This window comes from Mustela erminea, chromosome 12, assembly GCF_009829155.1.
Source record: "Mustela erminea isolate mMusErm1 chromosome 12, mMusErm1.Pri, whole genome shotgun sequence".
NCBI lineage: Eukaryota > Metazoa > Chordata > Mammalia > Carnivora > Mustelidae > Mustela > Mustela erminea.
The window spans coordinates 73814709-73842659 of record NC_045625.1 but is presented as its reverse complement, the minus strand read 5'-3'; the positions used below and the strand labels follow the sequence as shown (position 1 = coordinate 73842659).

Sequence of the window (27951 nt, the reverse complement as noted above, 5' to 3'; positions counted from 1 at the left end):
TGCTTCTACCAGTTGTAGGGGTGCAGTTGGATGCCCATTACTTCTCTGCGGTAGAGACCCAGATGTACCCTAGACATTTAGTCAGTGACCACCTGGGCTTTTGTTTGAAATATGGAGACCCCTAAATCCTGTTTTGCATGTAATTGAAGTTAGAGGACATGTTAGGAAAAGCTGTTCTTGACTGACTAGAAAGCAAATAATTGTATTCTGTTTCTGATCTTCATTTATAGCACCAGCAACAAGTGGTGCAGGCTGTGGAACGGGCCAAGCAGGTGACCATGGCCGAACTGAACGCCATCATTGGGGTACGTGGCCTTTCCATTTTAGCTCTGATCTTAGTGTGTGTCATCCGCTTGCTTGCTCTCTCTCTTTAAATTTTGTTCCATCAAAAGGGCAAAAGGCAATAGGGGACCACAAAGTGAAATTCAGCACTTCGCCTTCTGTCTCATGGTCTCATGTGAAATTGGATGGCTACCTCCAAAGCTTTGGATCACATTCTCACCAATTCCAGTTGACAAGTTCCCAGAAATTCTCCCCTCAGGAGACCAGATAGTTATTTTTCATATTTCTTTCCTTTGCAATCAGCACATGTTGCTGGCCTAGGCCTGGGGGTAAAAAAAAAAAAAAGATGGAGATTGCCCTGATGTAAAATGATTTGATTTCTTTGGTCTTTCCACAAATACAGAGTACCTTCATACCGTTTTTGGTGAAATAAAATGTACATTTTTGTATCTCCCAGCTACTCTTCCTCCTCTGTGATGAGTGGTTCTTCAGGGCTAGTGTCCATTTGTAGTAGGAGATACTAGATGAGAGGTGTTACCTTTTGGCAAAATCCGTGGCCCAGTTAGGATATTCTTCCTGGTGATGGTAGTTTTAATGTTGCATGGAAATCCTGCTGGAACTCATAGGTTTGGGCAATCATTCCAACTCCCCTTAGATTTTTGTTCCTCTCAGATGAAGGTAACAAGCAATAAAATACGGTGCTAAAACTTAAGGGATAATAAAGGTGAAACATCTTAGCTGAAAAGAGCACAATATTACATCTCTATTTATGCAGCTGGTACACACAGTTCCTTAGATTATTGTAATGAAGACAATACAACTATACTTTCCTCTCTCTGCCCCCTCCCAAATACTTTCTTTTGTGTATAGATGATACACAAAAGTCTTTTCTCTTTTTTTCCTTCCCTCAGTGTATCAAACACACTTTGAAATGCTAATTATTCCATTTACTTTCATTAAAATTCAAATTGCTGAGTGAAGATGCGGATAAGGGTCGCCTGATAATCAATCTGAAGTGAAGATATTGCTTCAATTATGCCTCTGTCTTTTAACAAGGAAATCACAACTCTGGGATGACTGGCGGTGGTGGTGGAGCCGGAGTCTGATTGTGGCTTGTTTTTTAATGGGCTATTTTGAGCTCTGTTTTGTGGCCCTCTGACCACAAGAAAATACTGGTAGTAAATTGGAAGACATCAGAAATAGGAAGGGGCAACCTTTATTTCCTCAGAAGTGCGCCCTTGGAAAGAAGGCGGAATCAGAACCAGCCGTGTAGACTCATCTGTTGTACACTTCTACGCTCTAGGGATGAGGGAGAGATGAGAGATGAATACATTTCACAAGCAGTTTTTATTTCATAAAACTCCAGAAAATAGCAGCAGGTTATATATTTTTTAAAGTTGAAGAAGCTGTAATTTTAGAGTTAGCGCTATGTGTTTGCTTGAAGCACTCGTGTTTGCGTTGGGATGTATTTTGGTTACCAGACCTCCCAGGGTCACCAGGGATAGAACCAGCATTTCTCACCCACCACACCACTGTCTGCTGTTGAAGGAGAGAATGTGTGCAGGAGGGCTGATAGGGGAGCGTGCTGGGTCATTTCTGGTTTATTAGTGTTCACTGTTTGTGTGAACTGCAAAAACACAAGTGTCCATCCTACCTTAGGACTGGTTGGCAGCAGGTTCTCCGGGAAACAGAGGCTGTTTTGTTTCTTTTCCCAGTCTTATTAGTTACTGTCTGCACAGTGGAGAGATTAATCTGAATCAAAACCCCATTGTTCTATGTTGACTATTTCTTCAAAATAGGAGGGAAGATCTAAAACTCAGAACAGGTTCAGGTTCTCTTCTCTTCACACATCAAGTATCTTTTCAGTGCTGTTTCATATATCTATTTGATTCTACATACCTTGTTTTGGATGGGATGGCAGATTGCCTTTTCTCAGGGAAAGGGTGATGTATGAGACTGTTGTCAGGTTATTGACCTATTGTGTATATATGGATTTAATTATTAAAATCTAGCAAGTTTAATTTTGTGACCTAAACAACTTAGTTGAAGATCTTACTCGGTAGAGCCACATACTATCAAAGCAGTGCTGTTGGGGATCTGGTGGGGGTTCTAGGTTATTGGGGTCTGAGCAGGAAATGGAGTCACTGTCATACTCTCTTACTATTCTGAAAAACAGATTGCAGAGATAGAAAAACAAACCCAGCAGTTTTAGGGAGTCACAAATCAAATGAAAAAATTCCCAACTCACTTGATACATCCCTACTCCTGCTTTTCTCTGTGGTGTGTGGTCTTTGTCTCTTTCAGCCCCGGTGATGCCTTCTGTCCAGCAGTTTTCAGTTATCACATGGTGGAATTTACAGCACATGCCTGCTCCTCTGTGTCCCCTTGAGCATGGCTGTGTTGTGAGGTGGTGCCATTTTGACTTGCTACCGAAAGTGATGAGGGACCAATTTTATATATATATTTTTGTACTTGGTTTTGGGATTGGAGTCGGCCATGATTTTTTCCACTGAGGGAATGAAAATTCTCCTCCCAAGAGGCAAAGACCCATCTAAAGCCCCTGCGAACAGACCTTCATTTGTTTATCACTACATATGTGTCTGTTTTATATGTATGCACACCATGCAGACAAGCGCAAATGTTCCCAGATTTAATGAAATCTGATGAAGCACCTTTTTAACTCTGCAATGTTATTCTACCTTCATTGGTAAATGAGCCAGACCAGTGATCCATGCAGTTTAAATGCAAAATGCTGAAGTGAGCCCGAAACCTGGAGAGGCGGCTTGTTCTCTTGACAATAAGCTAGTTGTGTTTAATGGAATGAAACACAGTTATAATGATTTCTTTCACAGGTCATGTTCAGTTTAAAACTGTTGATAGATTGAAATAAGTTAAATATCATTTATCTTTTATTTATAAGGAGAAAACCTAGGAAAATTCCTGTATTGTATTCTACAGTCAATATTTTGTGTGGTGTTTTGAGTTGGTCATATCTCACATTTCCTTGAAGCTTTCCCGGAGTTCCCCCAAATGGGCTGAGGGAATGTTATGTATCTAGTTTGATCTTGTCATGTGTCCTACTAGCCACTGTGTTTTTAAATTAGAATCTCTGCGAGATCACACTGTTGGAACAGCACACAAATTGTAGTTTTAAATCAGTAATATGATCTAATTAGAAATGATGTTTTCATTTCCTGTATTATTAAATTGAGTCATCTGACTATCTTAAAATGCTTTTTAAATCCATTACACTATATAATCAGCACATGCTGTGTGAATGTGGTTATGCTTAATAAAGGAGACTGGCTTGGAAACTCATAAGAATTTCACTAAAGAAGGCACCATTAGGGGGAAAAAAAAGTTTTGTTAGTATGAACATTGGAAAAGAAAATGTTCGGCTTTTAAAAATAGAAAGTGGGGTTCCTTTGGATTTCCCTCCACGCTCTTTTTTTTAACCTAACTCTTTGAGGGGGGAAAATGGTAGAAATATGCATTTAAAAAAAAAAAAGAAAGAAAAACCCTTAAAAAAAATTCCTTAAGAACAGGTATGTCATGGTGTTTGTAGGAAAATGCAGTTTAGCACAAGAAATGCTGAACCTCAATTTTTAGCAGTGACATTTTAATGATAGGAAGTCTGCAAAATTATTTGCCATCAATTGTGAAGGCAATAACAAGCCTTGGTGGTTTTTCACACTCTCTGTGTTAAGTGCTTTCAGAATGACAGCGTAAACTGTGTTAGAGAACTCCAAGGAAGTAAAACTGATTAAAATGTTCATGCTTGAATGGTGCTGATGGAATAGTTCATTTGGACTTTCTCTACCTCCTGCAGCTCAAGCTGAAATATTAAAATTCAGTGGATTTAAATCTCTCTCCTCTCAGCTCAGGAAAAAAACATTACATTTTAATAGGTTTTAAACCCATAATTCATTGGTTTGGAGCAGCACTATTAAATCTATTTAAATATTACTTGTATTACTAAGGAAATGATTTAAATGACTTTGCCTTTACTATCCTATGTGTTTGAGTTAGTTTAAAAAAAGGAAGAAAATACCTTGGGGGATTTTTTTCTTCCTCTTAGCATTTTGTTTTATTGTCCTTGTCATATGATTGGGCCTTAGATTATATACACACACAGAAACACACACACACACACACACACACACACACACACATTCCAGATTGGCATTTTGGCTGAGGGTCTTGCGGTATGACAGTTTGAAAATGTACGTCCCTCTTTTTCCATGATAGATTTCAAAACTGCCATTTTAAGTTCCAGAAGCATGTAGATACGCCATTGTGGTAGTGTTTCTTGTTGTCTTTGTAAACTAATCGGTCATTAGACAAAAAACTGGAAGATACACATATGTAGGTATTTATAAAAATGTGTGTGTGTTCCTGCCTGTCTTATCACAGGTTCCAGTAACACAAAATTTGACAGACAATTAAAAATACTTCATTTTTCTCAACAAAAGCAGAAAGATACTAAGTATCCAAGAGCCATATTTTCATCCCACCTCTGTATTTGCTAATAAAAGGCTTGCTAGAGGTATTGTTAATTTTGCCATAGTTGTGCTCTTGTCCTCTTTTGGGCACAGGTGTCCCCCCCATGCTGAGGGAGTGGTGTCCCTCCTGGGCTACCACATTCCCGCAGTTCCCTTTCTCCCCTTGTCTGCCTTTCTCTCTGGCCCTGGCCCGTACAACTGCAGTGTTTCCCCAGGCTTGGCAACACCTGTCCTCAGCCACACGGTGAAGCTCTTGCATTTCCAGGTGCTCTTGGTGGGGAATCCACCCTTCACGGACCCCCGAGGAGTATGAAAGGGTCAGGGATATACACCGACCCCCATGAGGTAATCTGGACACACAGGCAAACATCCAGGGAAGTGACACCCCCCCACACCCCCGCTGCTGCCCCATTGGTGGGTGGGCAATTTTGAGATCCTTTCTTCATTGCTCCACAAAGGGTCCCAACAGGACAGAGTTCCAGCTAGTGGCCCATGGTAGTCATTGACTCAGGGTTACATACCTTGTTCTCAATTTCCATTCTTCCCTGATTCACTGTCCCTAGGTCTCACTCCTGTCCTGGGATCTTTTTTGTTAAAATTACGTGCAGCCAAAGCCCTGTCTCTTTACTTTTGGACAAACTAGGAAACTCAGGATTTTACTTCATCAGCCCCGAGCCCTTCAGGGGGCTTGGGTAGGTAGGCAGCTGTACTCAGGTGCTGGGATCGTGGTATGTTTTTGGATATGAGTTCTGCACATAAAACATTATTTCTTGAACAGCTTAGCTTTCAGATTCTTTTTAAAATAAATAGTTTTCTATAAATTTGTAGACGCGCTTCCCTTTCTTTTTCTTCTCCCAGCTGATACATGATATGGAATAAACTTAAAAACAAGCTGTGAAATAGATTTGGGTTTCATCAGAGATCGTTAACTCCACCTTTGTGACTGTCTTTACCAGACAGTGTGCCTGGAGTTGAAAGGCTTTATGAGACATGCTGGTCCCTGGCTGCACGAGGCTTGCGGGGATAAAGGCTGGGGGAGGGGGGCTGCTGTTCTGCAGTTGCAGGGCTCTGCTCACCTGCTCTCAGTCCTTGTGAGTCCTTGTGAGAGCAGGTGAGCAGAGCCCTGCAACTCATGCGTGCACGGGAGCCAAGGCGGGCTTCATCCTAAGTCTACACATTCCTCTATATGTTGATATGCCTGCCCCTCACTCTTTTTGTTTTGTTTTTCACAGATTCATTTATTGTGGATCAGGGGGCTACATTATTGATTGATGCAGTCATACATAATCTAATCTTTGTACTACAATTTGATGAGGCTCTAAGAAGCAGCAATTTCCCTTCTCTCATGGCGAAGACTCTCATATATTTAAGTAATTTTTTTTTTTTTTTTTTTTAGCTCTGTCTCCACTTTAGGACTCCCTAAGAAATGTGGGTAAAGAACAGGATCTCTAATTTGTATTTATGGTATATACTCTGTCAGATTCTGTTACATAGCTTTCTTAGAAGAAATTTCTAGACGCTAGTCGGTTTTCCTTTCTTCCTCCCTCCCTCCCTCCCTTCCTTTCTTCCTCTCTTCCTCTCTCTTTCTCTTTTCCCCTTTTTCTCTTCCTCCCTCCCTCTCTTCTTCCCTTCCTGTTGCCAACCTGAAGTGCTACTCTTTTTCTTTCTGTTGAGGAAGGAACCCTTCTCTCTCTCCTTCCGGCTAATACGTGTATTTCCAGAGCTCAAGGTAGAACTCTGCACAGAGTGTGACAAGAGTTTCAGAACGTGTCTTGGTGGGTGCATCTGACTTAGTAAAAGGCCTGTGGGCTTTGCGTTTCCACTGTTAAGGAGATGTAGAGTTTCCCAGATCTGTGATCTGCCCTTCGTTCACACCAGAGCACAGCAGGCCGGGCCTGTGTAGGGGTCTAGGGCTCTGGGTGTAAGAGTTAACACAGAAAAACAGGCTTCACTCAGGGCAGCTTGCAAGCTTGCACTTTGTTATCCCTTTGATTGGTTAGTGGTTTGTTGTGTTTCTCTTTTTTGTACCCCTTTTTCTGATTCTCTTATTGACCTCTTGCCCTTAGTGTCCCTACAAACAGCAGCAGTGCCCGTGTGGCTAGACTCTCTGCTTTGTGCCCTTCGAAGCTGGGAAGAAGGCAATGGGCAGGCTCCCCAGAACAACAGCTCAGGGGTTTAAGGACTTAGGCTAAAAGGACTGTTGGTGTGTGTTCTCCTCAAAGCTCCCTAGGAATTTAGTTTGGGAATCTTTGATCTAAAAATGGATTTATGATCCTAGGTGTTTTCCCAAGGTCCTTTGTGAAAAGGTTAGAACCTTTTATCAAATGGTTAAAAATGATGATTATATCTACCCCTTCATTCATGCAGCAAATATTTGAATACCTTCAGCAAGTCATATCAAAGGGGCGCATTTTAGGTTCTCTTTGAATGATATTTTTAAACCTCTTCTAAAGTGTATTCTGAAATGATTCTCAAATTACATTTGAATCATCTTTAAGGTTTTGGTAGTTGTAAACTTTCTGGTTTTGCATTTTACTACACATAATCAACTTTCAATTTACACATTTTAATTTCAGTAAATCTTTAGTTTCTAAGAACAACAGAACAAAGAGAGACAGAAAAAATAATAAAAATGAAGCATACATTTATGAATTTATATTTTTTATACTTGGTAGCAGGAGCTAGCAAGACATTCATTATTGATATTCTGTATGCTTCAAAAAGATTTATCGAGGTATAATTTATATAAAGTGAAGTTGACCCTTTCTAGCATAGAGTACTATGGATTTTGGCAGCTGAATACAGTCATGTAAACTACCACCACAATGGAGAGAGAGAATATTTCTCTCTTGTCCTCCTCCCCAAATTCCCTTGTTCTGTATCATCAGTTTTTATCCCTACCCCAGCCCCTGGCACCTGCCCATGATGTTTTTTCTCCCAAAGTGAGCCTTTTGAAATGTCCCATAAATGGAATTAAACACTAATACAGCCTTTTGAGTTTTCATCTTCATTTAGAGTAATGCATTTGAGGTTTGTCTGTGCTTACCTGTATTCCTGGTTCCTTTGTATGGCTGAACAATATTCTGTTGTAGGGTAGACTAGTGTGTTTACTCCCTGAAAGACAGTTGGGTTAGCTGTAGCTTTTTGTGATTGTGAACAAAGTCCTAGTGAATACTAACATACAGATTTATATAAGTTTTTGTAAGTGAATATAAGATTTCCTTTCTTCTGGGTGATTACCTGGATTTCGGATTGCCGAGTTACCTGGTTAGTGTATTTTAAAAGTAACTGACCTACTATTTTCCAGAGTAACCATATAGTTTTGTACTCTCACTAATACACTCTGTGAGACAACCTTTACTCCACGTCGTCAGCAGCAAGAGGAGTTGTAGGCTTTTCGAGTCATTAGCCATTTTCGATAGGCGGATTGTAGTACCCATGTGTTTATGCATTTCTGTAACAGCTAATGACTTGTTGAGTGTCTGAATTCTTTGGGAAGTTTCTGCTCATATCTTTGCCTCCCTTTTTCCTTGAGTCAGTTATTTATTGTAAAGTTCTGAGAGTTTAAAAAAAAATACTGGATGTAAGTCCTTTGTATGTTTTGCAAATATTTTCTCCCAATCAGTAATCATTCTTTAATCTTTTTTTTAATAGTATCTTTTGAAGAGCAGAAATTTTTAACACTGAGGAAGTCGGGTATATGAATTATTTCTTCATGAGCCTTAACTTTTGGTGGTGTCTCTCAGTAATCTTTGTCTCACCCAAGACCACAAAGATGTTCTCCTAGCTTTTCTTCTAGAAGAAGTATGTTGAGGCCTGTGATCCAGTTTGAGTTTACTTTGTTTGTGGTATGAGATGTAGATCTAGTTTCTTTCTTTCTTTAGGTGGACCTTTGATTCGATGGTCCCAGCACATTTGTTAAAGTAACTCTTTTCTCCTTTGAATTGCCTTTGCACCATTGTTGAAGATCTAATGGCTGTATGTATGTGGGTTCTCTTCCAGACCCTCTTCTGCTCCATTAAACTGGGTGTCTGTTCTTTTGCCAATGACAGACTGTCTCGATACCCGTAGCTTTCATTATCGATATTCCCCATTCCGTTTTGTGCGTATTTTTTTGCTGTTCTTGCTTTCTCTCTTTCCAGTAGCCCTCAGAACTTGGGTCTTCATTGTCTGTGTCCTAGAGACTGGTGGTGATAGAAGGGAAGGAAATACAAGCTCAATAAAAAACTTTCCAAAAATGGTCTCTATTTTGCCTCCAGACTGTTCTGTCAAAGGTGACTCCACTTCCTGTCTCCCTCTGGTCTCCAGCCTCCTCCTCATAGGGCTGCTTGTTTTACACATTTGTCTCTCTCTCCTCTGTCCTACCTGATCTTCTGAATTACAGCTTGCGTCCTATTGCTCCCCTGCTTAAAACTTGTCTCCGAGGGCTGCCAGTTTTGCTTAGAATGAAACCTAAATACCTTACTGTGGCCTACAGATTTCTTCATGAGCTGAATCTTTGCCCACCTCTCTGATGTTATATACCACTCATTCTCTTCATTTGTATTTCACCCACATGCCCACCCTGGCCTCTGTCTTCTCTCCCTGGGTCACCCCAGGCTGCTCTTGACCTCGAGTTTGTGCGTCAGTGCTTGTGAAGGCCCACCCTCCATGTCCTGACGCGGTCTTCCTAGTGCTCCTTTAAGTCCCAGCCCATGTCTCCGGAGAAAGGACTTCCCTGATCAGCAGGCTTTAGTAGCTCGTTTACCCAGTTCCTTCTCTGCCATATTAGCCTGTTCTGTTTTTCTCATAGCATTTACCATTTATTTGTTCATGAATGCATCACACCGCCCTCACTAGCAAGTGAGATCTTGTTCAGTTTTCCTGCTGTGGTGCCTAGAACAATGTGTAGCTCATCACATTCAATTAATACTTGTACAGTAAAGATTCAGTAACCGTTTGTTCAATAAACATGCAGTAAGGGACGCCTGGGTGGCTCAGTCATTAGGCGTCTGCCTTTGGCTCAGGTCATGATCCCAAGGTCCTGGGATCGAGCCCTGCATTGGGCTCTCTGCTTGGCAGGGAGCGTGCTTCCTCCTCTCTCTCTCTGCCTGCCTCTCTGCCTACTTGTGATCTCTCTCTCTCTCTGTGTGAAATAAATCTTTAAAAAAAAACTTTTTTAAAAATACAGTAATTTATTGTGTTTAATAAATATTTGTTAAATGAATAAATACTCTATTTTGAGCTATTTTTGCACTCCCTCCCCGCAATGTGCATACTGTTTTGAGAGAAACTTTGGACTGGTAGAAAATCCACAATCCTGAGTATCACAGTATGATCTTAGGAATTTCATTTAACAGTTTTCTCACCTGTAGGCTGCATGGCTGGAGCAGATAGCCACTAAAGTATTCTCACTTTTCTAGCATTGTATGCATTGTATGGTTTCTAAGCCTCTTTATTTTGGTAACTGTAGGGTTTTTTATTTTAAAACTAGAGAGCCTTTTGTGTCATAGTTATTTCTCTTGATTTACATCCGTAGGCTTAGATGCTTTTCCCTCAACAGGTAAGTAAAAATAGCAAATGTTTATGATTTGTTTTGTGTCAGTACTGCTTTTAATCTTCACATCAACCCCGTGGTGGAAGATAGTATTACTCTCCCAGCTTTACAAAAATTGAAACCAAGGCTCTGAAGGGGTAAGTAGTTTTCTAAAGGCCACGCAGGGAGGAAGTGGCAGAATGGGGGTTCACACTTAGACCAACTTCAGAGCTCACACATTTAGCCATTCTGTTACACTTCTCCCTTATTTGTTCCCTTGACTCTGTGTTCTTCTTTCTTTTATACTAGATCAATAGTCTCTTTATCCCAAGACCCACTGTAGGATTGTCCAGTGTTTAGTGCGCAGAGCTGAGTGAGGGAAATGGAAATTGGGTGTGCCTTTTGCACATACTAATTGGTTGGCCTGAGTTGTCTGAAGCGATTAGTTGCATAGATCATCTGGCTACTTCTGACTCATACTGTGTTTCTCCCTGTCTGTTCTAACTTTCTCTCATATGTAAGAATCACAAGTTTTTATGAACACCACTTTTAAACCGAGGTCCTTGGTATTTTAAGTCTAGGCCCTTGGATCTTCTTGGATTTATGGTTGGGTATTAGGCTGTCTGTTAGCTCCCTAAAATGTTGACAAAATTACGGGTCGGTGAAAGAAATACGTACATTTTCGAGAGAAGAAATTTTGGACTTAGTTTCAAAAAAGGTCCCATGACACAAAAAAGGTTGAGCCTGCGTTTTATGACTGTAGAACTGTGCCGGGTCTTGGTGGGAAATAGTAAACTTCCTGGTGGGATGTGTGCAGCTAGAAAGCAGTTGTCTGCAGCCTTGAAAGGAGACATTGCTAGACAGAGTTGTTCAGAAATCTGGAGATCAGGAGTTTATACTGAATTTGTTTCTAAATATTGCCCAGGGGATGGGAGAGTTCGTTGAGCTGTTGATGGTTTAAAAATTAAAAAACGAACAAACAAAACAACCCAAAGCTGTATTTGGTTCATATCATCATACGTACTATGGAACATAAGTCAGCCATTTAAACATTTAAGCTTAACTGACAGTTCGTGATAATGGCTGGTCAGGATGTTGTTTATATTAAGAGGAATTAACTGGAGCCAGGAGCTGCCTTCATTCATATAGTTGTATTAAAAACAATACAGACAAGTCAGTATTCCTTCAGAAACTTTATTAGTTTCCTGTTTATACCAGCATGCTTTAAAGTGCTGGGGCACAATGGCAACTAAAAACTGGTCCCTGCCTCTTTGGTGCTCATGATCTCATGGGGAGAGGTAGATCCGAAGATGGATAAATCATGTTAATATTAAATCATGAATCAAGCACGGGGGTAGCAGTTACCCAGTGAAAGCAGATGTGTGAGGGTAAGCGAATTATAGGCAGCAGTGGCTGAAGAAGGGAACGTTGGTAGAGGAGGACCCTGGAGGGCCATTGGCCTGTCAAAGGCACATAAATAAGAATCTGTGGGGATTGCCAGTATATTGGGGGGAGTCCTATTTGAAATTATTTCATGGTCTTATGATAAACTGTTTACTTTTTTCCTGCTTTCCATTTCTCCATCTGGAGAAAGTCTTGTCCATTCTGCTTGTGAATAGCAGCTGCTTGGTGGGTGCCGTAAAAAGCCCACTGCAGTAGTCGCGCGGACCCAGTAAGCGATAGTGAATGCTAAGCCCTACACATAAACCCTGCAAGGAAGACTCAGAGGGGTACATTCACAAACCCTCTTTAAGGCAGCTCCACAGCCTTTCTGTCCCTTGTGATTTTCATACATTATTTTCCCATGGTAGATTTATAAAAAGGGGGAGATTTTATCCAGGCACCCAGATTATCTTCTCCATGGGGCCAGTGCTGCCGTGGCTCTGAAGCGGACTGGCAGTCATGTATTTTCCCCCCTGGGTAGTTCTGGGTTGACTATAAGCAATTTGTAGAATGATCTCTGCACGAAAGAGTATCTGGGAGAAGGAACCGTTATAAGGGGAAGTTTAAGCTGCTGCCTACTTGGATTAAAAGCTCAGAGATGGTTTGGGGTCTCTTTCAGCGAAGAGCTTCAGACTGGCCTGTGAGCGAAGATGGATGTCGAGGCAAGTTTTGTTGGTTGTTTCTTGCAAGCTGAGCCTGTCCCTACTGCTGAGGAGGCCAACCCATCCAGGTGCTCTATCCAGGCTTCCTTGTAGCTGGGCTGTGTGCAGTGACCCCATCCAAGTCCCATGAGATAGAAGAAAAACCCAGAAAAAGAAAATTGCCCTCTTTCTGCGTATGAACCTGGTTGTGTGAGGATGAGTTAATGCTTGGAGCCATCTTGGTATGGAAATGGGACATGAGAGAGGCCTTGAGAGCCAGAGGGACGTTGACACAAAACCTTGATATGGCCAGGTCATCCGACTAATCCTGGACTTGTTAAGTGAGAACTAAAAATCTCTGTTACTTAGGCCACTTTGATTTGGGTATTCTCTAACTTATGGAGGAACTGTCTTCCAGTGGGTATTTTGTGATGCCGTGGTGACTCCATATATACATCAAAATTGGAAACAATCTAAACCTGAACCAAACAATTCACGTAAGTGGACTCTCAAATATCTATACAGTGGCATACTCTGTGCGGCAGTTACAAGTGATGCAGTCAAAGCATTACTCAGGGATATGAGAGAAAGTTCGATATGCGCTAAAGAAGAAAAGAAGAACTTTAAACTGAAAGACAGTTGCTTATGTATGATTGAAAAAATACAAGATGGACTTGATCATTACATTAGTTTTTTTGGCTGGTAGGATTTTGCATGACTTAATTTCTTTATATACTGCTTGTTTCTTACACACATGATTTCTGATCTAAAGAAGTTGTAACTTCTGTGAACTAAAAGTGCTCTATAAAAATAAGGTATTTAGAAAAATTACAAAGCAAAATTTGTATTTATAGGCCCATTCCTCCTCACGTCTGCCCCGTCTGAGTAAATAGTTCAATCATCTGCCCAGTGACTGGGGCCCTGGTGTTAACAAAGTATCCTGAATTCCTTCAGTTTTCATGCCCTTCTCCTTCCATAGCCGTGTGTTTTCACGCTGCCTCAACTTACCTTCAGTCCTTCTACTCTTCATGACTTGTGCTGCCACAGCCCTAATCCGAGTCATTGTGCGTTTTTGGTTTGAGCCCTTATTACCTCCCAGCTGCTCCTGGTCTGTCTTCTTTCATCTGGGGCACTCTGCCAGTCTCACAGAAGCATTCTGTATTTTAAACATTTTAAAACTATTTAATACTCTAGCTTGCAGTACTGATTAGTCTTCATTTAAACCAGTGGAATAAATACTCAAAAATAGATCCATTCATATTCATCAGAGGGGCATGTAGTTCAGTGGGGGGGGGGAGGGGGGGATGGCCCCTAACAAGTACTACTGAGGGGATAGTTGGTTATTCTTGCAGAAGAAAGGAAATTGGGTCCACCTGTCTCCTTGTTTGCAGAAGTCAATCCAAAAAGCACACGAAAGACAGAACCTTAAAACTTTCAGGAAAAGAAAATAATCTTTATGGGTTGAGAAGTATTTTTTAATGGGTCACAGAAAGCTGAAACCATAAGAAAAAAGACTGATGATGTTACCTAGTTAAAATTACAAACACCCGTTCACCTAAAGGTGAGGTAAAGAAAGTGGAAAGGCAGGCCCCAGAAACAGAGAAAATACTGGCAACACATACAGCCAGCAAATGATTGCAATCCAGCTTCTGTCCATTAAGGACAAACTAAAAGTTTAATTTGAAAGAAAAAACAAAACTGGAAAAACTCACCACGGCCTAAAGCTCTCCTTATTCTTACCGAAAGTCTAAATTCCTTTCTGTGCCTACTCTGATTCCCGTATTTCTTTTCTCCCATACTTTCCCTTGCTCCCTGGGCTCCCACCAGACATCCTTTTGTTTCGTTGGTCATCTCAGGGCCTTTCTGGTTCTGGGCCTTTGTGCACCTGTTTCTCTCTTGCCTGATTCCTTTCTCCCAGAACTCTGCAAGGTGCTCTTCTTCTTAACTTTCATGTCTTAGTTTAGAAATCATTTCCCGAGGGGCAGTCTCTTTTGATTCTTATGAAGGATTGCTTACCTCTTGGGGTCAGGCCTCCCTAGTTAAGAAAGGCCCCCATGGGGCAGGGAGTGCCATCACTGGACTGGATGGTGGGGGCTTGTGCTTCATTCTTGATACTGATAAAATCTACTGACTCACGTGTGTGGGTGTTGGGCTATAAGACTCTAAAGCCTGTTCCGCAGGGTGGGAGGATTTCCACTGCACCAGGCAATTCTCTAACACCAGTTGGGTGTCCCGTAATCCAGCTCAATTCTGATACTATCTATCTGAAGATAGCATCCTGCCTTAGCCCTGCCAGACAACTTCCCACCACCCCCACCACCACCATCACCTCCTCTTCAGAAGCCAGTTGCAAGTCCAAGTTGTCACCTGGGCTTCCATTTCCCTTCTTGGGTTCCATTAATTTGCTAGAGCAGCTCACAGAACTCAGAGGAACAATTTAGTTACAAGATTAGTATTGTAAAAGGATATAACTCAGGAACCAGAAGATAGAATAAGATGATTTAAACAAAATATGGGGAAAGGGTGTGGAGTTTCCTGCCCTCTCCTAGTGCACGTTTTCTCCAGCTCTCCCCTGCTGTTGGTCAGCCGGGAAGCTTTCCCATCCCTGTTCTTCTGAGTTTTTCATGGAGGTTTGGCATGATTGATTAAATCATCCGTCAGTGGTGATGGGACTCCGGTGATGGGACTCCGTCTCTAGCACACTCCTCTGCCCTGAGGTCAGAGAGTGGGGCTGAAGTTCTAACCCTCTAATCACATGGTTCTCTTAGCAACCAGCTCCCCAAAGTCACCTTATTAACATAACAAAAAACACCTTTGCTGCTAGCCTTGCTTGGGAAATCTCAAGGGTTCTTTGTGCCAGAAATAGTGGACAAAGACTAAATATATAATTCTTACTATAAATCACAACATCGCAATCTGGTTCAGTGTTTTTCAAATTGTGAGTCAGACTCATGAGTGTGCAATGAAATCAATTTAGTGAGCCATCGTCAGAATTTTTTATTAAGAAGTAGAAGAGAACAGAAAGTATTATAGGAAGTAGGGACGCCTGGGTGGCTCAGTCGGTTAAACGGCTGCCTTCGGCTCAGGTCATGATCCCAGCATCCTGGGATCGAGTCCAACATTGGGCTCCTTGCTCCGTGGGAGCCTGCATCTCCCTCTGCCTGCCACTCTGCCTGCTTGTACTCTTTCTGTCTCTCTGACAAATAAATAAAATCGTTAAAAAAAGAAAAAGAAAATATTACAGGAAGCTCTACATACTATTTGGTATTGCTAATATTTTGTTTTGTTTACATGTGTATTCTCTGCAGATACGTGCATGTCCACACATGTACAACACACACATATGAGTTTTGGTCAAAATGTTGGAAAGCAGCTCATCTCGGTATCATCTGAAATTCATTCTACTTTTGAAGGTTAATTGCAGGATTACTGAAGAACCTAAAGTAGCTAGGCTTTTTAAACACAGCTTAACTTTTTTAAAGCACTCTGAAATAACTAAAGAACACTTTCCTGAGCAAGATCCTCTCACTTGGTGACTTTAACAACTAAAACCCAAAATAGAAGCATTGGTTTCAGCAAGATACATGTTAAAAAGCTCTTAAAAATTGTTTTTAAAGCTTAAGCAAGTTTCCAGGAAATTTTATTTCTCTTGTCAGTTTGCTTAGAACTACCTTTTCTAGTAAACTTTGGACCACTTCAGAAAAGAAATTCTAGCAGGATCTCCGATGGGAAAGTTAACATAATAATTCAGATTTGGGGGATTTTTTTCCCCCCTTTTTTTCTTGCCATTATCAGTTTGTGAGTTAAACTGCAAATTAAGACAATAGAGTTGTTGGCAGAGGAGTCACAGAATTGCTTACTTTGCTTGTTACGTGTTTTCCTCGTAAAGACCAGCGCAGGGAGCTTGAAGAGCACAGAGATTTGTGGTGTTAGTATGAGAAACATCCTTGCAGTGATAATCTTCTTGTGGGTTGTTCTAAATGTAGGTCCTGCCCCTGCAGTAAAACTCGTTCATGTTTTAAGTCATTAGAGTGAGTTACAGATAAATTTCGGTTCAAAAATTCCTTGTTTTTTTCTTTTTATTCTTGCTTCTTTCCATATATTCACTTATTGGCTTTGCTAGATGTATTTGTTAAAAGCAAGAACTCGTAGGGCATGTGGGTGGCTCAGTTGGTTTTAAGCTTCGGTCTTTGGCTCGGGTGGGCTCAGGCTCTCCACTCAGTGGGGAGTCTAGTCCCTTTCTTCCTCTGTGCCTCTTCCCACTCGTGTGTGCATTCTCTCTCCCTCTCAAATAAATAAAAAAGGGAAAAAAAAAAAAAAAAAAGAAAAAGCAAGACCTCCCAGTCTTTTGTCCAGAAGGGCACATCTATTTTTCCCATCCCAACAACTACAGAGAATTAGAAAGAATAGTAAAATCAAAACTGTGTACTCTTCACCTAGACTAAACCAGTTAACATTTTGTCTTTTGTGTGTGTACTGAACTGTTTGAACGGAAGAGGCCATTGTGATGACGGTTCACCTTGTGATACATCACCATGCATCTTCTATAAACAAGGGTGTTTTCCTCTATAAGGGTACAGTTAACACATCCATATACGCAGTGTATTTTTTGTGTTCCCAGTTCTACAGTCCGCAAAATGTCTGTGGTAGCACTTTCTCTTCCCAGCAGTCCAGCCCCTCCCACCCCCAGTCTGTGACTCATACTCACAAATGTCTTTGTTCCTCAGCCTCTGCAGTTTTCTCTAAGGTAGAATAGTTCCCAAACCATTTACTTTATGACTTGGACATTTTAGAAGACTCTAGACCGGTCTTGTGGCATGTCTCAGAACCTTGATTTGTCTGATTGTTTCCTCATGTTTAGATTCAGGTTAAGTATTTTTAGTAAAAATACTACCTGGGTGCTGGTGTATTTATAGTTGTATCACCTTATTGGTGAAGCTTGGTAACTGTGGGTTGATGTTTGACAGTGAATCATTTGACTCCCAACAACTTCTTACCCATTGGTTTTAGCCTCAGTTGATGCTATTAATACAGTTGGGGTGGTGAAGTGGTAGATTTTAAATTATTTTCCCTTTTAAATTAATTTTCTGTAAAGAAGAACTCCCCTGACCCCTCATCCTCCTGTGTGTGTGTGTATGTGTGTGCGTGTGCGTGTATACACAGACTTCTGAATACCTTTTTCCGGTGATAGCAGTCACCATTTATTGTTTTTTTATTTGCCAACCTCTATGCTAAGGGTTTTACATGAACAATCTCACAGAATTCTCCCAACACCCTTGGGATAGATTTTAAAACTGTTCCACTTTGTACATGAAGACACTGAAGCCCAGAAATGTTGAGTGAGTGGCTCTTCTTTACGTAGATGGTGATGATCCCAGCTTGGTGGCTCTGATGGCCTCTTCATTATCCTGCATCACTGACTGCCTTTCAGGATCTCTTTTTTCAGATTGAGCCCAGCCCCCACAGACCATGTCCTTACCAAAGGGCATCTTCACAGTTCAAAGAGTGTAGATACCAGCCCAGTCCTGGGCCCTTCCATAGGCTTGCTACTCCATTTCAGAGTCTTTTGCCTCCTCTTTCCCAGCTTTTCTCAGTCAGGGTGACTGGGTCCCCCATTACTTCTCTCAGCATGGCGTCCCCTGTTTAGCTCAAGGCACACATGCTCTGTATCCACGTTGGCCAGCTGGTGTAAGAATGTTGTGAACTTGTGAACCGTTCCCTAGTCCTTGGTCCCAGAATGCCCCACAGCCTCACCTATTTTCTTAGGGTACTATGGACCCCACTCCTGGAAACTGTTTCTTAAAATGTGTTAAATGTGTTAGAATCTGTTAGTTATTATTCCTCATGATGCTTTTAAATTGTCTCAAGTTTTGCCAGTCAGGACCCCTTCTCGTTGGCCCGGTGTCCTAGTTGTCACTCCCCATTAGTTCGATTTAGATAGCTTCCTTACTTCTTGGCACAAGAGCTCTGAGGCTCACCATGCACTTTTTTTTTTTTTTTTTTTTTTTTAAAGAAACCAAGATTTGACACTAAGTGTGCTCTTTGCCACTGGGTTATCTTTGTTCTGAGAAAGATGCTGCCTTTTATTTTTTTTTCCCCTCTTTTTAGGATTTTTTTGTGGTTGATAGCATAGTAGAGATGAGAGTAGTGGGCAAGAAAATCTCTGCCTGGTTTCCAGCTGTTGTCCAGAATTGCTAGGGATTTGTATTTCCTGAAGCTCTGCATTTATTGTGCTCCTACTTGGTCATTGGCCTCTCAGGCCCTGACAGTCAAGCAGTTGGGGACATTCAATTAAAAATAATTCCTCCTTGGGACACCTGGGGGGCTCGGTTGGTTAAATGTCTGCCTTCGGCTCAGGTTGTGCTCTCAGGGTCCTAGCATTGAGCCCTGTGTAGGGCCTCCTCCTCAGCGGGGAGTCTGCTGCTCCCCCTCCCTCTGCCCCCCAACTCATGCTCTCTCTCTCAAATAAAATCTTAAAAAAACAATTCCTCTTTTTGTAGAAAGAAAACATTTCAAAAAACATTTCCTGTGAACTTGATTCGCTCATGGGTCCTTTTCTACCCTTCATTCCAAACTTAAAACTGCAGGGAAATAATTCTTTGTTATAGAAACTCCAGTAAAAAGCTATTAACAAAATTGAGGCTATGTCTACCACTCATTGCTGTATATTTTCAGAAGTAATTACTGGCTATTTTTCAAAATTAAATTAATTATCTTAATGGAATGCTTACTTGTCTAAGTTTAAAGTTCACTCCATTTTAATGTTTATGCTCTTGAATGGCCCATCAAGGAGAACTCTGGGGGGGGGGGGTTTAATTTTGTATTGTGGTTTGAGATAAGAGAGTGTTTTGGGTTTTTTTTTTTCCCTTTTTACCGCCCCCCCCCCCCTTTTAATTAAGTAACTGAAAGATAGTAACTGCCTTGGGGAGCTCAGTGAGAATTTTTCCAAGGTATGTTATCTTTCTTGGTAGGTTTTTCTCAGTTATGGTTACACAGAGTGTATTTTATTCTAATGTTTACTTGGTACTACACTCTATGTTGTTCTTTTTTGATTTTTGGCTTTTTTTTTTCTTATAAAGTCATTTTTTAACTTGTCTATAATTATATGGTGATTTGTCTTAAATTATTTTAGTAACAAGTCAGTGTTGAACTATGTACTCTTAATATACATTGCCTTTCCTTCCATCTTTAAAGAGCAAAAAGTTTTATGTTTCTTAGCAGGACTGTAGTAGCATAAAGTAGTAAACCTTGCAAGTTAATTGCTCTGTAATTAACACAGATGGGGCGGAGACCAGAGGACACCATGGGGCAACTTCAGCAAGCTTTCCTTGTGTTGTAGGGCATCCCGTTAGGTTATGCTGCTTTCAGCTTCTGGAATAATATTCAGTGAAACTGAGTTTGCTCCTTGGTAATCTGCTTTGAGTTTTCCTCTGTCAATGAGAAGACTTGACAGAATTCTTTTTTGTATTGAATTCTTGAATGTTATTTAAAGTTTGATAGATAGCCATTTTATTTTTCAACCTAGGAAAGGCGGGGTTCAGTTGATTTGTTGATGACTCACTGCTTTTATTTAAAGAAGATGGTGTCTTATATGTTTGTGTTATTGACTAATCAGGAGTCATTATCAGTGTGCATCTGGCATTCTACTTCTAGGATAGTTTCTAAGTGTGAACTTACAAAGAAGCTTAAAAATGACCACCTAATACAGAAAGTAGTCCGTTTCATTGATGTAATAAACATTTTAAAACATACTAAATTATTTCTGTGTATCTGTTTTACATTTTTATCATATTTCTTTTGGTGACTTATTTAATTGCATTCTTATTTTATAATTTATATTTTAAACACTTGATAAAGATTACTCCTTTCTGAATATGTTTTTTTGTTTGATATTTTATATGTATAGTGGATGACTTGTGAAATGGGTTCATGCTTAGCCCCTTCTCATTCTTTTTTTCTCTCCTAAGTTCAAGGCATATTCTGTTCACCAACATGATTATAATTTGGATGTTGCCATTCTTAAGATCTATGAAAGATCTATGATTATAATTTTGATGTTTCCATTCTTAGATCTATAAAGATCTAAGATCTATTTATAATTTTGGTACAGTAACATGTGAAACATTAAAACTTGTCAGTGCAGTATGGCATCCTAGAACAGAAAAATGGCATTAGTGGGAAAATCAGAGAAATCTGAATAAAGTCTGTAGTTTGATTAATAGTAATGCATTATGTTAATATTTTAGTTCTGATAATTTCTGTGGTTATGTAAGATACGAACTTTAATGGAAGCCAGGTAAGGGGTATATAGGAGCTCTTTTCAAATTTAATTTATCAAAAGCTTTAAATGTATGACGAAATACATATGACTAAATAGTGGTAAGTTAGGTGCCAGGGGTACAGAGGCTGGAGGCTGGTCTCTTCTCTCCAGAGCCTCACGGTCTTGCTGGCAAGTCTGAGGTCTCCTTAGGCATAAAAAGATGGATAACAGTACCTTTCCAAGGCAGCCTGTGCCAGTGAATGATACAGGGAGTCCAGTGAGATAGTAGACATTTGGGATGCTTGAGAGGCCGTTGTAGAGTGGGTGGATGGAACATGAGGTGAGCCGGGATGGATGACTGACTATAGCTTAGTTAGGTGAAGGTGAGGTGGTTTTAAGAGATGGGAGATGACATGAATTGAGGGGGAAGACATACCAGTGGAGATACAGGATGAATTCATTGGAATTCAAGTGAGCTAACAGGAGGCTTCTTCTAATCAAAGTATGATAAGGGTCTGATGGGTATGGTGGTGGTAGAAATACAAGAATTGAGAATTGATAGGATTTGGTGATTAAGGATGTAGGAGCACAGAAGAAAAACAAATCAATGGTAGCTGGTTAACCTGAGCCAGTGGTTGTTACCTAGGGGGTTTGTGTTCAACATTTCTGTTTTAACGTAATGCTGGACTGCCAAGCAGGGCTATGTGGCAAGAAGTTAGACCTGGGCTACCAGACGGTGGGAGAAGAACAAAAGATTAAGGACTGTTGACTCTTTAGTGAGGAGAAGAAAAAAAAAAACAAGGAAAGCTAATAGCAGAACATTTCAGACAGGTAGGAGAGGGCTTGGGGTCACTGCGGTATTCCTGCTGCAGGTAGAGGAAAGTTTCATCAAAGATATACGTATGTCAGAGAGAAAACTGTAAAATCTTGAACCAGTTGCTGTCTGGTTTCATGAGAAACCATCAGTTTCTCATCAGTTTCATGAGAAGGTTGGGTCTGGAATCCAGATTATAGGGAGTTAAAGAGGAAGTGTGTGTGTGTGTGTGTGTGTGTGCGCGCGCGCGCGTGCATGCAGGAGGGGGTTCCTGAGAAGTGGAAAGAGCAAATTTACACTAGTTTTTAGTGAAGTTTGGCTCTGCAAAGTCAAGGGCGTGCGCGCGCGCACACACGCACACACGCACACACACACACACGCTCTGCTCTCTCTCTAGTAACTGAAGAGGGCAAAAAAGGTTATTTTAATTAAATTTAACAAACATTTATCAAGTGCCAGTTATGTACAGGGCACACATTAAGGGCAGTGGAAGACACAAAAAGTGATTAAAATACAGTGTTATTCCCTTCTGAAAAAGTGCTACCCCAAGTTCTTTTGGCATTCGCTCGGCAGTTCATCTCAAAATTCTAGGGCTGCTGGTATCCAGCTGGCTAGCCCGAAGGCCAGAATCAGTGACCGCACAACTGAAGGTGGGGGCGAGCCCTGGACAGTCAACAGCATTGAAAGGAGGAGGGACGGGCAGCTGACACGGCCTGTGTAGGCGGGGAATGGTCTTGGCCTCAGAAAGGTAAAGGGTCTCTCCTTCCTCAAAGATGGACGGATAGGGAGGAGAGGAGAAGCTGGTGTCAGAGAGGCTTTGAGGTGGGATGGTGAGGCTCTCAGGACGTCTCTCCTGTGAATGGCGTGTGCAACAGACTTGGGGTGTCTTTTCTGCCTTTGAAATGTTCTTGGTTGGGCGGAAAAATGAGGGTGATGGTGCTCATTTTTTGCCCTGAAAGAGAAAAATGTAAGTGAAACACCTGGATCATTGAAGGTATTGTTTCCGACTGAGGCTTTTTTTTTTTTTTTTTTTTTTTTAATGTCTAATGAAATCGATGTACGTACTTTGAAATTGCCCAGGTATTCCGAGTCTCAGTGCATGCAGGGAGCCCGGGTTTGCGTCAGATACAGACTCGCAGAGCTTAGCATCTGGGAAGGGTGATAAGACAGACATATTTGCAGGCTCTTAATAAATGCTCACCAATTGAACTCTGATCTGAGGTACAAAGTGGCTGCGTGCCCGACCCATACACATGAAGTCTTAGGAGATTTAGAGGAGGAAGGGAATTGGAGCAGTTTCTGGTGATTGCTGTTGAATAAGGTTTTGAAATAAATTTGCCAAATATTTGCCTTGTTTTCTTCATAGACATTTTTTTCTGGGCATTGAGAAAATACGATCATGTGCTCATACTTTTTGGTCACAGCTAAGTAATTGTATATAAAAAATTATGAACATGACTTTGGCTACTCAAGGAGAAATACATCGCGATGAACTATCCAGTTAGGTGGTGCTTTGCGGGACTGCGGGGTGGCTGTCAGTTGGTGGAGTATCTGGATCACGGCTCTGATTTTTCGATGTTGTATATGTAAACTTGCTTTAAAAGTATTAGTACCTTAAAAAAAGTGTTAGTACTTTATTTTATTGACTGTATTTTAAGTGCATGTAGCCAGAAAACAGTTGCAGGTCACTTGGAGAAAAGAGCTAATTAGCGCTGTACTTTGACTTTTATAGTCAGACACAGGAAGATGACAGGTAGAGGGGAAGAGGAAGGAAATAAAAATGATTTGGGGAGGAGGAAAAAACCATTCACTTTTTTCTTCGAAGTATTTTCTTTAAATATTAAAAAAAAAAGGCATTTCAAGATCCTTTTTATCGGTGAAGGGGAGCAGCATAGTGGTCCTGCTTGAAGGATTCTAGAAGACTGTTGGGCTATCATAGGATTGATCTGACAAGTGATTTACTTGAAGGCATTAATTAAAATGCAGTCGCTGCAAAAGTTAGTCTGAGAATTCCTCAGCACCACTTCTCCTGGAACACCGTTAAGCAGGTCTCCAGTGGAAGGGGGTTCCTGTGGAAGGACATACTTACCTTGGGAGATCTCCCCTTACCTGCCTCTCCTCCCCGCTCGGAGGAGGCAGCCAGGCCTGCCCAGAGCAGTTCCTATAGCCCAGCGTGATGTGGCCTCTGCTGAGGTCAAGCACTCCCGCTCCAGCCTCTTGAGGGCTTTCTCCATGTGTCGCCAGTGTGCTGGGGAAAATGACTTTAAACTCTTGTCAGCACGGTTACCGGTGCATGCATCACAGTCCCACTCAGATAAACCTGTCACAACACAGAGGCGGCCGCTGGAGAAGAGTGCGAGGGCAGGCCTCTAGCTTTCCGTTCGAGCATCACTAAACGTGCACAGAGTGCCCAATTATTTCAGCATTATTGAGCAAGCCTACAGGAGGACCCCAGCCTTGCTACATTAGATTTTCTTTAGTAATTTGCTCAAGTACCGCTGAGGACACTTAAAGGGCTTAAAACGGTGGCTGCAACCAGTTTCCTTTTCTGGGTTGTTAATTCAGGTTTTCTCTTTCAAATTAACTCTCGCTGCATGCTGTGCAGCGGCTCTGGGAGAACTGTTTAACACTAATTTTCTCAATTTTCAGCTTTTTTTGTTCAACATAACTGCTTTAACAGTTAGTCACGTATATGTTTTGATTAGAAATGTATGCTAGCAAGGCCGTATGTTTGGGAGAACAAAATACAGACATTTTGTTGAAGAAATCTGAGTTTCAGCTATTAAAAGGTACTTAGCTAATTTCACTATTTAAAAATTAAGTTCCTTACAGTAGGGTGCAAACCCCCCAAATCCAAGTTAAAAAGAGCATTTCTCCACTCTACGTCTCCCTCCCTCCCTTTTCTAAAAAATCTGTATGCGAAGGACAAATCCTTCCTTTGTGGGTGCTGGGTTTTCCGTGATCTTTTTGCACCTCGTTTCTTTTAATGGTGGGGGGACGCGGTTATAGGGAACAAGTTCAATATCTTTGTCTCGTTCCTCACAGCAGCAACAACTCCAGGCCCAGCATTTATCACATGGACATGGTCTGCCGGTGCCTCTGACCCCACACCCTTCCGGGCTTCAGCCCCCTGCCATTCCTCCCATCGGGAGCAGTGCTGGCCTTCTGGCCCTCTCCAGTGCCCTGGGAGGCCAGTCCCACCTGCCAATTAAAGACGAGAAGAAGCACCATGACAACGATCACCAAAGAGGTGAGTGATTCTCTCGAGATGTCCGTCTGCTGTTACCTGCCTGCCACCCGGGGTGGGTCCCGGATACTGTTGTTTATTCTGTCTCTGGATTTAATTTTCCTAGTGACTACACAAAGGATTTCTGCTGGAAGGTAAATGAATGATTGGAAGCAGTCTTTTTCCAGAGGACCCCCTGGTGGTTGGCAACAGTGAACACAGTCCCCAAAAACAAGGGGTCCTATTTCCTGGTTATTGCCTTTGATCCTCTGCTCCCTCCTATGTTCCCCAAGTCTAAATCAGTCGTGAAATCCCACAGTGCTCTGTGTTTGAAATAGTGAGTGGCATTAATAGCTGATTTTGACCTATTCTATTTGGGGAATCTATTTTGGGGAAGGCTTACTGATAAAGACTCATTTGATAATTTGACAATTATTACTTATAAATCAGATCAGCCTATATGGTGCAGTAAAAATCTCTCAGGTAAGAAAACAACTTTAGTAGTCTTAGTAATTGAGAAAGTGCAGCCCAAATGAATGAAATCTGTTGGTTTAACTACCTCTCTTCATAGGTTGTCTAGATTGGTTTTCTCTCTCCATTAAAGTATCTGAGTGGTTCAGAGATACTTGATGTGACCACGTTTGTATGGTACTTACTAATAATTTTTATTAGCTGCAGAAAAGCACATGAAGAAGTCTCTCCCAGCATTCCTTTGTGGGAATTTAGTTAGCCCATGGGTGGTTGATTGGTTAAGAAGGGTGTGGTTATAATTAAAGCCTCATATCTCCTTCTGTTTCAGTGTCATTACTGTGAATTACAATCTTGGGTAAATGATTTTTATCACATAAATATAAATTTCCCATATCTGATGTTGGAAGCACTGTAATATTTCTCATCCAGTTACATTAATGCTATGATGCAGAGCTGAAGCTGGACTGTGAACAGTTTTTTAAGTGGACAAGTTGATAAGGAGTATAAATAATCTGAACATCCAACTTTAGTCTCTGAAATTGTGTCAGAGGTAGATTGGCGCTTTGTGGATCTTGTCGAGCAGTATTAATAATTAACTTTACTGCAAAGATGACATCTGTGCCATTTATTATTTAGCAGAGATCAAGTTTGATAAATGTATGATTTTATGTAAACTAACTGGTACTTTTCTTTTTTCTTCTTCCCACCACCTGTGTTGCTGCTGTTTGGCCTGTAGACAGAGACTCCATCAAGGTAGGACTCAACTTCACAGATGAAGGGATGGCTTAGAAGGTCTTTAAATGATTTGAGTAAATCTAGCAATGGTGAATTCTCTGAGATTTACAGAATGATTTGGTGGGCTTTACCAAAATGTGGTTAACTGTATTTTTGACTCCTATCAGTTGTGTGTGGTTGAGATTTTTGAAAATATTGGTCTCATTTTTCTATCACAATTGGATTTGTAGTCCAGGATGGAACTATGGAAAATCTGTGTCACATTGCTTCTTTCATATGTCTTGCTTTGTGAGGAAGAATAACTTTTAACTTTTTCTCCAGTTAGGGTTTGACTATCAGATAAATAATAATGAAAAGTAAATAAATAGATTTATAAGAAATATATATTAGTCTCATTTTAGAAAACAGTTCCATCCTACAAAATGTATGAAAGCATTCTTCTCTGCCAGAAAGATATTTATTTAACCACATCTTGTGTTCCAGTATAGCAAGTTATTCTCCTTAGGGTTTGCATCTCTCTTATCTGCCTCTCTATCTCTTTACAGACAAGTTGTAGGGAGAGGAAAAGTATGTAGGAACTAATGATTTGGATGTGCTTGTGTAACACCAGAATGGGATGTGCTAAGGATGCCTGAATTTATAGAGTAACCAAACAAGAAAAACTGGCTACCACGGCAGGAAATGGAGAAAATATGAAAATTGCTTGATCACTTTTGAGCCAGGCACAATGTAAATACACCACTGTGTTATGCTTAATTGCCTGTATATATGTGTTCTCTAGAGATTAAAAGGACAAGGCAGTTCTCAAGCATTGGCCAGTGCACAGATGCTGTCAAGGCCCTTCCTTGTATTTTGCAACAATTGTTTTAGAACATAGTCAGCTACTTGTAGTTTTTAGTGAAGTTATGCATATGAAGACTAAAATCTTCCCCTGAAACCACCTGTGCTGTCACTTTGAACGCCTCTTTACTCCTTGTCTTTTTTCCCGAAAGCCTTACATAATGGAAAATAAAAATTAAGTATCTATTTTACCCTTCAAGAGTCTTTGGAATTTGAAAGGGCGTCTGTACACCCATAGAAATGTCAACATTTACAGTTGGAACTGCACACACTGAATTATTTAATTATGCTTTTATAGTTGTGTATTTTGTTGTATAATATGCATATCAGGACCTAGATTTTTAAAAAAGCAATTTTGATCAGAGTGTTCCACGCATGTGTACTTAGGAAGTGGTAGGTAAATGCCTTGACCAGGAGAAGCTGATAGCAGCTGTTGGAAAGCCTGTCTAGTTTTTCTGGGGCCAATAATATAAACGTTCCCTGCCTTCTTATGATAAATACATATCTTAAGGCAGGCCAGTGAACTAAACAAAAGCCTCCTCTCCTGCCCCACTCTGAGAAGACTGTGAAAATATTTATACTCCAGTGCACACTTTTGTGTCAATTACATTTTATATTCCCTTATGCCAGAGTAGGGCGTATTTTGAAATCATCTATAATCATTCTGGATGAGTCTGGGAGTGAGTGTCTATATAGCTAGAAGCCAGGGGGAAAACAAAGAGGAAATAGAGGTGGATGATTTGGCCTTGATTTATTATGGAACGGTAGCTATAAATAGATGTTTTTGTTGGGTACGGTTCTCAAGATTTGAAGTTGTGTCAGTTTTGGGGCTGTGCTCCGGCTTTGCAAGGTGAAACAAGTTCACTAATTTTCGTAAATGTGTTCTGTGATGCTCAGAGAAGCAGTTAGTTGCTTGTTCCATTGATCGTCCCCATCCTCCCTTAAGTGGCTCCTGGTTAAGAGGGGCTTTTTATGATTGTCTGCTGTGTGACTTGAGATGGTTTTTATCAGCCAGAGCGTGCCAGTTGCCTGCAGCTGGAGTCAGGCTTGTATGAAATAATTTATTCATGCAGGATAATGCTCCTTAACATTTAACAGGTAATGAACGTGACATAAATTTCCTTCTTGCTTTTAATTTTTCCCTTTCCTCTTCTAATGTGCAAACAGGCAGCTCTGGTACTCTAAATAATAAGTAATTTTTGGCCATCTGTCAAAAGGAAAT

The 27951-nt window shown here is 40.9% G+C and overlaps 1 protein-coding gene across 12 annotated transcripts in view; it reads left to right on the top strand.

Annotated features, from left to right (window-relative positions):
* The window catches only part of TLE4 (TLE family member 4, transcriptional corepressor), a 142711-nt gene that overhangs the window by 49249 nt on the left and 65511 nt on the right, over positions 1-27951 (top strand). For 4 of the 12 annotated variants that reach the window (XM_032306466.1, XM_032306461.1, XM_032306467.1 and 1 more), the window contains 3 exons: positions 231-305; positions 24506-24707; positions 25891-25907. In XM_032306466.1, the coding sequence (XP_032162357.1) occupies positions 231-305; positions 24506-24707; positions 25891-25907 (294 nt within the window). Of the gene's footprint in view, positions 1-230; positions 306-24502; positions 24708-25890; positions 25908-27951 lie in introns of all 12 variants that reach the window. The other 8 variants (XM_032306464.1, XM_032306460.1, XM_032306462.1 and 5 more) reach the window with 3 other exon arrangements.